Here is a 14815-nt window from a genome sequence, read left to right as displayed (position 1 = left end):
TCCTAAAGGGCACCAGAAAGAGAAACAACTTGTGAAAGAGGGCCAAGCACACAAGCCAGTAAAGCTGCCATTAGCCTGCAGAAACACTGGCGTTCATTTACTAAGATAAGTAAAACCTTTTAAAATATGTTACAATTACATGCAATCAAAATGTTTCATGTTGCTGATTAGACCGACAACACTTTAAAACATTCACTGTCAATCCATGCGTTTACATGCACTTAAGTAACCAGGTTACATGGAGAAACCAGGTTAGGCAGGTAATCAGTGAACCTGTTTACATGCATTGTAGTAACATGGTCACTGTGAATCTGCACATACAGAACAGAAACCAGATTTCTGCCCTACCACTGATACTGATTTTAACTGTATTAGTTGTTATTTCTTTTTTCTGGCTATGTGTATCACAGTTAGAGCAGACTGACAGTAGAGTGAGGACAAGCAGAAAGAAAGACAGACAGAGCAGAGCAGAGCTTTTCCTCACAGCGTGAATCCTGTATTACGATAACCAGCTTTCTTATTTGCATGACATTTAAGAAATCAGCTTGCTGGAGAAAGACTGTGACCCTGTTACTTAAGTGCTTGTATACATATTGAATGTTTTTCAGTTGATTGTTCCAATAATGTGGCAATCTACAGCATGGTAAAGGTACGGAAAATATGGTTCTCATGGTTTTATATGCAAAAAGTCATCTCTAATCACTAAAATGAGATGGGATATTAACCAGGACATGGTTAGCCTAGCTTAGCATAAAGACTGGAAGCAGGGGGAAACAGCTAGCCTGGCTCCCTCCAAAGTAAAAAACAACACCTAACAATACCTCTAAAGCTCACTCATTAACACGTATCTTGTTTTTGTACATGTACATGAACAGAATGTAAAAATGAATATGAATGGAATGACGTGGACCTATTCCTTTAAAGACACCAATCTACCACAGCCCTCATATATATATATATATATATATATATATATATATATCACTACACTACACAAACATCACACTACTTCCTGCATTGGTGCTGAGAATTGGCACTGGATGTAAATCGAGTCCTTTAATATAAATATAATTTTTAGGACACAGACCTGTCCATGGTGTATCCCACCTCTCACCCAATGTAAGCTGAGATAGACTCCAGCCCCCTTTAACCCTGCAAAGGATAAGCGAGTACAGATAATGGATGGATTGTGTCATAGTTTGGGGTTTTGTCCTGTTTCCTGTTTTATTTTGCAGTGTTCTCCTCTCCTTGTGTGTCTTTGGTTTTACTTCCTGTCTTTGTTTGCTTTCCCTCCAGTTTGGATTGTTGGCCCCGCCTTGAGTGCTTGCACCTGTGTCTTATTGTCTCCCCTACCTAAGTGTATTTAGTCCAGGGTTTTTCCTTTGTTCAGTGTCAGTTCGTCTTCGTCAGTTGTGTGTCAAGTGTTCCAGCTCTTCGCCAGTGTTTCCTTGGATATTTACTGCATACCTGGGATTTTCTACCTGCTCTCTTATGGATTTATGTTATCTGTTTGCTGCTTGTCTACCTGTCTGCCTGTCTGCCTGTCTACCGGTCTACCTTCCTGTATCTGCCAGTAAGCTCCTAAATAAACCACTCAAGTCATCGTTCTGCTTCCTCTGTCTGCATTTGGGTCCAACCCCTTGTTTCCTCTGGGTTCCCTGCTTGACACGACAGATTGATGGATTGATACAGTGTTGGCCTTGAAGACAAATATAGGCTGCCAAGATGCTCTGCATCCAAGTTACACAAACACACTATGAAAGCAGCCTGAATCTATGAAATCGAGATTTCATTATTAATGCTGCATATTCACTTCTGTACATCTGTTCAAAATGTCTAATGGCTTCGGTATGCTTCAAACAAAGTGCTTCTCCTATTGTCTAAGCTGCATCCGACAATTTTTGTTTATTTTTAACTTTCTGAAACAGTTAATCTGACAATCATACCGACTTGTGTAAAGTGTAAAGGTTTTAAAGTAAGCAGGGTTTGAATCTCTCTCTCTCGCGCTCTCTCAAAGAAATGGAAATTGTATCTAAAATCACAGCTTTCTGCCTTTCTTTGGTTTTGTGTTTCTTCTTCTTGATTTGTTTCTTGTTTTTGGTTTGCAATTCGGTTTTCCTTTGCAATGCTCAGTTATTCTGAATTTGTTTTTCATGGGAAATGGACTTTTGTGTGGTGTCTTGTCATATTTTGAATGACAACAGTTTTTGCAGTTTATGTTGACATCCCATATTTCTTTGCATTTTTATTAATGGACAAAATGAACATTTTGTACAACTTAACTTGTCTCAAACATACTGAACCTTTTCAACACCCAGATCATCTGATATCTCTACAAGCTACCCATTCTTTGAATGAAGTGGTCAATTTAAATGGTAAACTGTACAGTGCCTTTCTAGTCTTCTGACAACTCAAAGCAGTTCACACACTACATAGCAATTTGGGGTTCAGTGTCTTGCCCAAAGACACTTTAACATGTGGTTTGGGGGAAGCTGGGATCAAACCGCTGACCTCTGATTAGTGGACGACCCACTCAACAATTAAGCCACAGCCGCCCAGACTCACATTTTCACAGGAAAGGATTTTATATCTGACCCCGCAGTAAACATGTATTAATGCTACTGGCCTACTTCTACTGTTCACTGGAGGTCTATACCAGTGCCCTGACACTGAACTGATCAGTATGAACTCTGTTTCAGCCTCTGTCTGCTCATCAGTCCTCCGCTTTACTTTGCCTCCTTATATGGATTCCAAATTTCTTTTTCCTCTTCTCCTCACAACTTATTGATATTGTAAGAATAATGGAATGTCTGTGTGTACAGAGTACATACATTAACTGTCATCAGCAAACTTTACCTGGTTGTTTCAAATAAACGATAGAGCACTTTCGTCATTTCCAAACAGTCACACAGATCATTAATGACTTCAATTAAACCTTTTGTTTTCATTATATTCTATATTTATTGTGTTATAGTGATGTGATTTCAGATCAACACGAGTACTGCAGTAATCCTATTTATTAAAAATAAAAGGACAAACGTGTTGGTGAAGAAATCAGTGCAGCATGTCATGTTTCTAGTTACAAAAATAAATAATTCACCTATTTAGCATTGACATCCCTATTACATTATTGGGCTCACGATGGACTGCTAAAAAAATAAAATAGATGCAGCAGAGCTAGAGATATCGTCTTTGTTTCACACATTCTTCTTCCCTGTCAGACCCTGGCTGCCTGCAGCAGAGATGAGGAGCAGGCTGCAGAGGTCTGATAAACTCACTTCTTTCTACCTCCACACCACACGTGTCAGTGAGCTTTAGAGGTGCCTGTAGGTGTACTGTCGAACTGTCAGACAGAACCAGGCTTCCAGTCTTTATGCTAAGCTAGACTAACCTGACTCCAGCTCTGTACTTAACACAGACATCTCAATCTTTTCCACTCACTCGCACAAAAAAAAAGGGAAATTAGTGTATTTCTCAATGTTGACATTATTATTATTATTATTTAAATTAAAAGGGTTAAATTGTAATCTATTAATCAGAAATACTTTGATTCCCGAAGGGAAACTCTTTGTTACAGCAGCAAAGAGTTTCCCTTTGGGGATCAATAAAGTATTTCTGATTCTGATTAATATATTACAATTTAACCCTTTAATTTAAATGACATTACAAATACACAAAATTCTCTGCAAAGTTTTATTAAATAAAAAGTCCATACAATACAACATAAGTCACTTAAATAAGTTGGGGTAAAATATAAAAGTTATATAAACAGACTCTACATATGTACATAATCCTATAGATACACCTCTGAGCTGATTAAAGTGTTCCATGTCTGTGTATAGTGCCTCTCGTTTAGTTTGCTCATATCTTAGCAAACACACACAGTATTATCATAATATAAAATGTAAAATATGTTCTTAATTCATCTACAGTATGTACAATTTAAGTCATGCCAAAAAATCCACACTGACACAAGTCCAAAAGATTAGAATTACAAACATATTTTCTGTTAATGTGTAAATGCAGCCTTTGATCCGTTTCCTAAGAGCACCTGAGTGCATCCAAAAACTCCCCAAGTACCTTGATTACACTGTAGTTCCCCTGTGGAGTTGGTGACAAAACAGATGATTCAAGACTTTTGGGGAAACTTCACTCTACACAGCTTTTAGGAAAAATGACCCCTCATCATCGCCGTTTAATTTTGTACATAGCTGGTAAACTTGGTTGGCAGATTGTCCACAGGGTAGACAGTAGGTCCCGTTTTCATGGTGGGTGGCCCATTTAAAAGAGTCCAGTGACACTTTGTGACCACTTCCACCAGGAAGATCTTCAACAGGACCTTAGCAAACTCCTTCCCCACACACATCCTGGAGCCCCCTCCGAACGGGATGTACTGGAACCTGGAGGAGTCAGCAGAGGGTTTGGTCATGAAGCGATTCGGCTGGAAGTCTTCCTTGTTGGGGAAGATCTCTGCCACATCATGGGTGTCACAGATGCTGTAGATGACGTTCCAGCCTTTGGGAATTTGGTAACCCTGAAGTGGTGAGGGGAAATGATCAGTAAGTAGACAGCTTGATACAGGTTTTCAGTTGGTCTCTGCAATCTCCCATTTGCATAATTATTTAGTTCATAGAGTTCTTTGTTAACTTACACTGAGTTCAAAGGTCTTGAGGGCCACTCTGAAGCCTCCCGGAACAGGAGGGTTTATCCTCAGAGTCTCTTTAATGACACAGCCGGTGTATTTCAACTGCTCCAAGGACTCGATTTTCAGACTCTGGAGGTCCATCCCCTGCTCCTCCTGAGACAGAGACAAATAGGCATGTGAGGAGAAGCGGAAGACGATATGAACCCAAGTGTAATGATAGTTTGTGAGGAATGGAAGTGCTGGTGGTTCATTTCATGCAGACTGATTTCAGAATAGTGATTTTGTATTACAGTAATAATTTAAATGGTTAAATAATGGGTGGTGCTACAAACTGAAAAACAATCTAACCATACTTCCATTGATCTGAGCAGCTCAGCACTGTTCATCTGACCTAGCTTCATGATCCGGCTCCTGATCAGGGTTTAACACATCTTACACTAATTAACTTTACTGAGAAAGCTTCAATGTGGATTACTATATGGTAAGTATAGGTTATACTAACCCTACTGTGTATTTTAATATAGTAACTATATTACAATAGATATTGACAGGCACTTTTCCCCAAATGCCTAACATTTTTAATGATACTCATAGTCCACTTACTAGCTTCCCCTCCAGGGTTTTCCACTGCATCTCATGGTCTTCCTCAGCAGATGGAGTTCGCTCAGTTGTCATGGAGATAACTCAGATGTCATCACATGAGTAAATTAGGACAACTGATCTACCTCCATGAGAACTGAGCAAACTGAGCATGAGATGTGGTTGAAAGCTCAGGAAAAGGGAGTAAGCAGGCTACAAGTTAAGACCTTTTTTGGTCATCTACTGTTTGCAAGGTCAAGAATGACGTTTCCTGCTCGCGCTTAATGATTAAATATGATTGTGCAATGCATTATTTTTCATAAAATGGTCACATGAATAAGAGGAATTCAAAGTTACACCAGACTGTTATGTTGAATTAACTAAATTTCAGCAGCCACTAAAGGTGTTGGAACAACAACTTTTATAACCAAAGGTGTACAGTGTTATTACCTTGTCCATCAGTTCCTGCCTCAGTCTATCCACAACTTCAAGGTTCAGGCCCAGGAACATGACCAGAGAGGTGGCTGTGCTGGCAGTGGTTTCATGGCCCCCAAACAACAGCTCTGTAGCAGACTCCTTAATGGCCTGGAAACAGAAATGTAGACACAGAATTAGTTCAGGCCCTAACCAAAACAATGGCTTATAAGAAGGATAGAAGACACAGTGAGATGTTTTGTTTTTCCATTTATGGAATTTGACAATGTCGATATGATCATGTTGCTACCTGCATGCTGAACGGTTCCCCGTTCTTCTTGCTGCTGTCTATGAGCTGCTGCAGAGCGTCTCTGTGTTTGGACTCCTTGTCGGACTCCTGCACCTTCTTCTTGATGTTCTCCTCTATCTTGGAGTGGATGAAGTTCCTCGCCTTCAGACCCTTGAGGACAGGAAGATGGCAGGAGGAGTAGCGATGGACAGAGGAGAGGTGGATTGAAAGGAGGTGGAAATAAGGGAGGGAAGGATGAATAAAGGTCAGCAGAGAAACACAACAAAAGATGAATTAGCACTCACTGGGTATATACATAGTTACTGTATATGTACACAGAGACACATTAATTCATCAACCATTTCACTTTGCTGCTTGCCTCATGTAATGTGCTTGTTCTGAATTAAAGGACCATACCAGAGTTTTTGAACATTTAAGCTCATTTAATACAATCCATTTATATTACACGTAGCCATTGGCTTCCATTCATTTCATTACAGTATGAAAATCTAGATTCAATATGGTAAGATGTAACATGCACAATCACTGATTTGGTCCTTAGTTCAGTGAACTATTTATAACGATACCTAATAGTCGTTCATCTAAGGATGTCTCCTCATGGTTCATTTTGAAATTTGAGCCACATGTTTAAAGCTTAAAAAGGGAGCATGGCTAAATGATAAATACATACATACAAAAATGATTATGTGTTTCTCTCTTACCCTGTACAGGCCGCTGAATGGCACATCAATGGGCAGAGAGAACAGATTCTTGATCATTTCCTCAAAAGCTTCTACCAGCTGCTGCTCGTCGGTCTTGATCTGCTCCGGCTCAAAGCCCAGCAGGATCCTCATGGCTATGCGGAACATCAGCCGCTTCATCTCTGGGTAAACCAGCACACAGGAGTCCTTGGCCAGCCACTCCTTCACTGCAGCCCGCACCTCCTCCTGGATGATGGGGATGTAGAGCTCCAGAGCCTCCCTGGAGAAGGCCCGCATGATGGCCTGGAGAGTAGGGAGGGGGAGGAGTTAGATTTATCAAAGTCCATGCATCTAATATTATTTACCACCCAAACTAAATTTCTGAGAAATGACTGACAAGTTATTTTTTGGCCAATGTGGTCAATTAGCAGATATGGGGACAGAGTAGATCTTATTATGTTGTCTTAGTGTCTTATCAAGTAATTTGTCTGTAATTCAGCTCTTAAAGTATATTTAAGCAAGTTAAACAATCTGCCAGTGCATTAAGAATGTTTCAACCCCTTTCAAGTGCAAATTACTACTTATTTCAAGTAGAGGATAGTACAGGATATTTGCTCCTAATTTTTCTGATAAATATGCAATCAGGTCTATCTATTTGGAAAGGACAATGTGTCAATAATGGAGAAAAGTTACTGATATTTTTGAAGTGTAGCTACTGAGCAAATGATAACTCAAAAGTAGATTATATCCACTATGATCCTTAAGTTTCACATCCCACTGAAAGTAAAGTACGGAGGGTTTGAAAGTAAATCCTAACTTACCTTTTTCTTGGTCTTGTGTTGGGTTCCGTGCACGTTAGACAGTGTGTCCGAGCCCAGGATGGTGCGCACAGAAGCGGGCCACTGCACGGACACGAGCCTGTGCTCCCCCAGCAGAATCTGCCTGACGTTATCCGCTCCGGTCACGCGCACCGTGGGGTTCCCGAAGAGGTGTGTGCGGTAGATGTAACCGTACTTCTGCCGCTTCATCCGCAGAAACTTTCTCCTCTGCAAACATGGACACGCATCCAAACCAATGCCAGATGATGAGTAAACACACACTGATACAGCCGACACACAGGACAGGATCAAAATGTACACACACAGCAAAAACTGACAAATCAATATATAGGCTTTAGTTTAAAATGAATCAGTACTACTACGATGATAAAGTCACATAATCTGTAAGTCTTAAAAACTGAATTGAACCGCCTCATAGCATAATGGTAGACTTAATTAAAATTGTATATTCATATTTATCTAACCCTGTAGGTGCCATGAGCGCCTCAGGGACGCGCACAAAGAAAGCTGTGCAACAAGATGAGAACAGATAAAAGCCAGAAAAGTTAAAATCCCATTTCCTCATAATGTCTGGAGCATCCTCATCCACGTGTGGACATTAGGCATCATAGAGTGTTTCCGCGTGATAACAGAAGTCAGCAGCTGTGTCGTTTGATGTGTTACCTGGAGGATGAGCTGCAGCGTCTCTCCAATGAAAGGTAAGCCCATGGATCCGGGGGGCAGCGGGCTGGGGCAACTCGGGTCTCTGCCTCGGATCATGTAGACCTCCCACAGCTTCAGCGCAACCAGAAACAACAAGATGGGAAGCACGATGGTGCACAGAAAGGTGGCCAGCAGTGTGCTCAGAGCCATGTTGTAGCGGCTCAGTGCTGTTGGAGAAGTGACGCCGTTCAGGTGAAGCTCTGTCAGCTGTGGAGACTCCGGGCTGCTCATCCAGCGCTTTTATAGGCTGCCGGGACTGCGGGCAGCCTGCTACCTTCTCCTCCCTCAGATAAATTAGTTCACTCAAAGTTCATCTTTAATTGTGGGTGTCGTTCGGCCCCGCCCCGGCCTGTACTGGCTGACTTGCCTCACCATTTGTTCCAGGGGCCGCATCTTTAATCCCTACCTCCTGTTGCACGCAGACAATCCGCGGCGGATTTCACTGAAAAAAGGTGATGAGCCCTTCCGAGACAATGGAAGCGCGTCCCAAGACGCCTTTGTTGGCAAGGCAGCTAGTTTACACACTCATTGCCTTGGTTTAAGCCCCGCTTGTAGGATCAGTAGCTAATCATGCCTGCAGGGCGGCCTGCATTCAAGAGCAAAAAGCTTTTAAGCAGCACATTTCAACTGCTTCAGAAAATGGAAAAGAGGCTCCGGGTTGAAGAATGTCTTAATCCCTCTCCCCGTGGGTCTCGCTGGTCCATTCAAAGTGAGCCCTACTTTTTATTTGATTTGAGTTCTTTTTACAGGCTGTGCCTGCAATCGCACTTTTTATAATTGGATTTGGATGCACCTTACTTTCACCATGTAGCTGTAATTATTCAAACGACCCGCCTGATCCTTCCCTCTGACCTACCAGTGGAACAACGCGGCAGGGAAGCGACTATGAGAGATGAAATGATGATTAACACCTCGCTGGAAAGAAGCGCTGCCCTCTGCTTGACTCAGGTTCTGTCAGTCACTTTACAGATTGAACCGCGTCCTAATCTAAAAGAAGACTTTACCCCCCCCGTGTGTGTGTGTGTTATAAAAATGATATCTCTGTCAGCGGGTTCAAACTTGGGTCAGCAGAGACAAGCGGAGGGACGGGCGCGCGCGCGCACGTACACACACACGCATCACGCAAGGTTATCCCCGGGCTACGCCACATGAAAAGTAAACACCGAGCAGGCGCCCATCTGATGAGCGCGCCACCACATCCTCACTCTGTATTTGGACTCTTGTTTTTACGACCTGCCATAACGTCAGGATGTGTGTGTTCGTGTGTTCGTGCGTTTGTGTGTGTCAGTCAGAGTGAGACAGCTTGGCTGCTGCTTTTACACCGACACACTACCATGGATGGATCTGTCTGTTCTGCCTGACTGTGTGCGATTTTAAAAGAGGGAGCCCTGAGGTTCGGGGCAACTATTATAGTCACAAAAGTCTACATCCATCATGGCTTGGATGTAAAATTCCATGACTTTTCCTTTGACTTTCTGCTGGTTACAAGCAGAGCTGTAGCCACCACCGAGGACACTGGGGACATGTCTTCTCTCTTAGAATATTACCTGGTCCTGCATCCATCGTGTGTTTTAGTGGTAGCCTACACATTACCAAGCAATGTTTAAATTAATCTAGCACAAACCAGTTGACAAACAATGAACCTGGAGCTCCAGAACTCAGTATGTAGACCTGTATTTGGCAAATAAAACAGTAACACTTTATTTTGAGGGTCTGATAATTTCGTAGAAAGTTTATGTAATCTAGTACTAATCATAGGGAAAACAGTACGGTTTGAGACAGAGTTTAGGTGAGCAGTTTTTTTAGGAATTCCAATTTTAAAAGTTTTCCTTAATAGAACAACTAACGTACAACTTGCAGATAATATTATTGAACAGCTAACTAAATCAAGACTTTCTTTTGGGTGTCTGCACTAGTGAAGGGGCGTGGAGGGCGTTGGGGATTTGTCTCATGATCTCAGTATTTCTAAAACCCTGGCTTTACAAGTCATTCCTCTTTAACCTCTGGCTTCCATTCCAGTCGGGTACTTAATGTGATAACAGTGTAAGTTGGAAAACTCATTCTGCTTTATACTTAAAAGTGATCACTATGTAAAGTGTCCTTGTATTCACACACTTCAACTGATCATTTATCAAAACACTAGATTTTTCCTGGCAGGAATACATCTCAGAAAATGTGGCATTCTGTCCAGAAGCATTTGGCATTAATACAGTTAATTTCATCTGATTGAAGGGAGGTTTATGGGCAAAGTAGAGCTATGACAACTCTGAACATGACAATAACAGTAAAGGTCTAATGATAAAAGATGACCATTTTCATGACATTAATGTATTTGCTTTACAGTATATAGGCCACTGAAATCTGGACACAACATCAGCCACATTTCTAATGCACACATCCTTGTTTACTCTCTGTGTTCAGACAGATGACAGGTGATGCATCTTCAGGGTGAATGGGTTTCCAGCTGGTCATGCTGTAGCTGGTGAGTTTTTCTCATCACAATGTGAATGTGTGAAACAGGATTCTGCTGTTCGGGTGTGACAAGGTAGGGAGGAGGAGGGGGGTAGGTGGGTGAAGGGAAGTTCAAGTGTAGAGAATGATTCCTAGGTCTACACCACACCATGCTGCTCCACAAACTCACTGTAAACCTGCTGATCACCTGCTGGACTCCACCTCAAGACTAACCAGAAATCTACACCTTCACTGCTGTCACGTACAGTATACAGTTGATACTGTATGCATAGATGTGACTGTAAAGGAACACTTTAATTGCAGCTGAAAGTGTCCCTGTTGTGTTTTTACTCTGGTTATAAGTCCATACGACACTGGTCCAAATATAGGTATCCTGCCCCATTGTCAGGTCAAAAGCTTCACCTACAGATTGGAAGTATCACAGTCTAATTGGAATATTACAATGAAATGAGCAGGTTCACACTCCCCAGAGGATGAACCCCTTTGATTTGAATGACAATGACATTTCCTCTCGCATCACCATCAGGACAAACTTCCATGACCGATTGCCCAGGTGTGGCATATTTTTTTTTTGTTCATTTGCATCATGCGGGCCATGTCAGGACTGGGGTCTGTTCAAAGTGATATTGGATATGTGCCACTCTGAAAACACTATGTGAACTATCAGATATAAAAAATGAGGGAAAGACAATAAAAGGTTATCAGACAAGTCAAGTGTACAACTGAATACACCAATAAATAATACAGAGTATTTGAGCTATTTATTTTGTTGCTGTTTTGTTTGAATAATACGGCTGAATTAATTTACAGTAGTATCATTATTCTAGTTAATGTGAGCACTTGTTAATGCTTTTGTTTTGAAGGTACTGGGCAGCTAGGACACACTGGCGTGAATCTACATATAGTGGTGGGCAGGTGTAGGACAGGTAGCACGGTAAGGGTTCATGGTTTTTTACCAGGGCGAGAGACTGTAAACATCATTGCTCTTTGTTTGTTTGTTTGCTTGCTAAATGGTCAAATAAAGCGCACGAAATGTTACGCTTGCCTGGACAATGGACTTATTTTCTCTGCATAAGATTCATTTCTTAGGACGCTCCGTCCGTGTCCTCTCTAAAACAGAGCGTCAATTTTACTGCAAAAGGCTTGGAATTTTATGCAAAAACGTGCCAAGAAAGTGCAAAAAGCATGAATCTTTCTTAAATCTGAACTTGGGGGTGAAGTTGAAAGGCAAAATCAATATTTTCATGCAAAAATGACCATGTTTTGTGATTTCACTGACGATGTAAAGGGTTGGTTATCTGATCCTGGTCACCCATATGTGCACTCAAATGACAATGATATTGAACCCCCACTGTGGGCGACTGTGGCTTAGTGGTAGAGCGGGTCGTCCACCAATCGGAAGGTCGGCAGTTTGATCCCACCTGATTCATGCACTCCCTTGGGTGTGTATGAATGACTGAATCCTTATGCTGATCATTTTGCCCCAGAAAAAAGGAGATAAAAATAATATTTGGAGTGAATCTCACCCTGAGCCATGGGACAGTGACTGTCAGGCCTAAACAAACAGCAGTAACACAAGCTGACGTAGACCAGCAATACGCCACCAAGCACAAATGACACAATTGGTTCATGATGCTCAACACACAGGACTTGAATCCTATCTGAATCTAGAATGCAACGACAACACCCAGAATGATACTGTGAACATCATGAACATCATCAGGACAGAATGACATCACTGCATTGTTAGTTCAGCAAAATGTAGCATGTGCTCTGCCAATAAGAAATATTTCTGTGTTTGATGGTGACCCTCTTCAGTTTCAATCCTTTATTAGAGCTTTTGAAAATTGTGTAGAAGGAAAAACCAACACCTTGAGTGACTGCTTGAACTTTTTGGAACAGTACACCAGGGGTCAGCCAAGAGATCTGGTGAAGAGTTGTCAGCATCTACCCCCTGGTCAGGGATACCAAAGAGCTAAATCCCTTCATGCTGAACATTTTGGGTCCAGATCTCACCAACTTGCTTATTAGGGTCCTCATTCAGTTCAGGAAAGAACCCGTTGCAGTCATGGGCTGATATCTATTTTATCAGGTACGGGTGCCTGATAAACATACAAACTTTCTTCACTTTCTTTGGTGGCTTCATGGTAACACTGACCAACAACCAGTGGAATATCGAGGCTACACTTTTATAGCTATATCTTATAGCTTTTTTACTCCTTAGTTTTCAACTCCTTAATTTTTCTTTTTAATCTATTCTATATTTTGCCACCAAACCAATTTCTTTTATCAACTTAATTGAGGTAAATGAAAAAATAAAAAACTTTTCATTTTCCCTTTTTGGCAACACCTTACAATACAGCCTGTGATTTACAGTTTAATTTCATTGTAGAATCAGGTACCAATCAAATACTTATTGGTTCCTACTGGTACTTCAATGTAGAAAACAACACTATGGGGAACAAGAGAGTAACAATGGGCATTTTAGGGGAAAGGAGACATAGGTTATACTGTACGTATTTTTGTAAATACTGGATACCAATACTGTATTATAAAGTTTTAACCTAGTTTTGGAACTTATTATTTGGGGGTTAAAGAAAAAGTATAAATTGATGTATTCGGCGACATTTTTGACTTGTCTGATAATCTTTTGTTTGCTTTGGGGCTCAATACACATGAGGTTAAGATTCCTTGTGTGAAATTAATGATATTTGGTCCCTGACAAATAAATGTTAAAATGATAAAATAAAAATAAAATGAAGTGAAATGAAAATGAAAAAATACTAATCATTTGCTCAAGTAAAAGTAGAAATACTAGAATGGAAAAACTTCTTTACAAGTAAAGTTTTTTTACAATTTACATATGGATACATGAATAACTATTACATTTCAAAAGTAAAAGTACTCATTCTGAAGTTTGGTTAATGGTGTCACACTACTGATATGTTTACACGTAGCAGCATACAATGTTGGTGTTGTCCTGGTGGACGTCTGAATAATTCAAATACTATTGGGTAGGCCTGTAGTTTACAGCAATGCATCATATTTTGAGCGGATCATGTGTTTTGTAGTTTAAACATTAGAATGTAATACAATGTGAGTTACTACAGTAGTAAATGTAGTAGAGTACTGAGAACTTTTACAGCTGATACACTGATGATGAATTCACTCAGACTGTTATCACTACTCATACTTAACTGCGAGGGCAATAAAACACACACACACACACTGGCAGAGAGCGTGCAGTCAGCACAAGTGCCACAGCGCGTGTTTGTGTCTCCCCCAGCTCGCGCTGGCTGACCTGCTTGTGACCCTGACATCTCGGTGAACTCTCTCACGCAACCAAGTTCACTGGCCGTCAAACGGGGGGGGAGGGACAGAGAAAAGAGAGAGAGAAGAGAGAGGGAGAGAGAGACAGAGAGAGAGAAAAGAGAAAGTGAGATAGAAAAGAGCGAAGAGAGAGGGAGAGAGAGAGAGAGAAAAGAGAGAGGGATAGAGACAGAGAGAGAGAGAAAAGAGAGAGAGACAGAGAGAGAGAGGGAGAGAAGAGAGAGGGACAGAGACAGAGAGAGAGAGAAAAAAGAGAGAGAAGTTTTCGTAATGACAAATTTTAAACAAATGCAAATGAATGTAATGAAAAATAGCGAGAGAACGGGAGAGAGACAGAGCAAGAGAAAAGAGGGAGAGAGACAGAGACAGAGAAAAGAGAGATAGAGAAGAGAGAGGGAGAGAGAGAGAGAGAAAAGAGAGAGAGAAGAGAGAGGGCGAGAGAGAGAGACAGAGAGATAAAAGAGAGAGAGAGACAGAGAGAGAGAAGGAGAGAGACACAGAGAGAGAGAAAAGACAGACAGAAAAGAGAGAGGAGAGAGGAAGAGGGACAAAGAGAGAGAGAAAAGAGAGAGAGAGGGATAGAGAGAGGGAGAGAAGAGAGCGGGACAGAGACAGAGAGAGAGAAAAGAGAGAGAGAGAAAAGAGAGAGAGAGGGATAGAGACAGAGAGAGAGAAAAGAGAGGGAGAGAGGGATAGAGACAGAGTGAGAGTGAGAGAAAAGAGAGAGAAAAGTTTTGGTAATGACAAATTTTAAACAAATGCAAATGAATGTAATGAAAAATAGCCGGCATGTGAAGATGGCAGTAAAATAAACAAGTACTCACCAGTCCAGGCAGGGTTAAAC

At 41.3% G+C, this 14815-nt stretch overlaps 1 protein-coding gene across 1 annotated transcript; it reads right to left on the bottom strand.

Annotated features, from left to right (window-relative positions):
• Nucleotides 1–3679: 3679 nt before the first annotated feature.
• Nucleotides 3680–9513, bottom strand: LOC122867501 (cytochrome P450 26A1). Its single transcript, XM_044178367.1, has 7 exons — nucleotides 8131–9513; nucleotides 7450–7674; nucleotides 6650–6931; nucleotides 5949–6098; nucleotides 5675–5809; nucleotides 4652–4798; nucleotides 3680–4534 (listed from the first exon to the last, which is right to left on the bottom strand). The coding sequence occupies exons 1-7, from the start codon at nucleotides 8398–8400 to the stop codon at nucleotides 4196–4198; spliced, it is 1548 nt and encodes a 515-aa protein (XP_044034302.1). The 5' UTR covers nucleotides 8401–9513; the 3' UTR covers nucleotides 3680–4195.
• Nucleotides 9514–14815: the final 5302 nt, after the last annotated feature.

Source organism: Siniperca chuatsi, linkage group LG20 (genome assembly GCF_020085105.1).
Source record: "Siniperca chuatsi isolate FFG_IHB_CAS linkage group LG20, ASM2008510v1, whole genome shotgun sequence".
Classification (NCBI taxonomy): domain Eukaryota; kingdom Metazoa; phylum Chordata; class Actinopteri; order Centrarchiformes; family Sinipercidae; genus Siniperca; species Siniperca chuatsi.
This window is presented reverse-complemented; position numbering and strand designations above follow the sequence as displayed.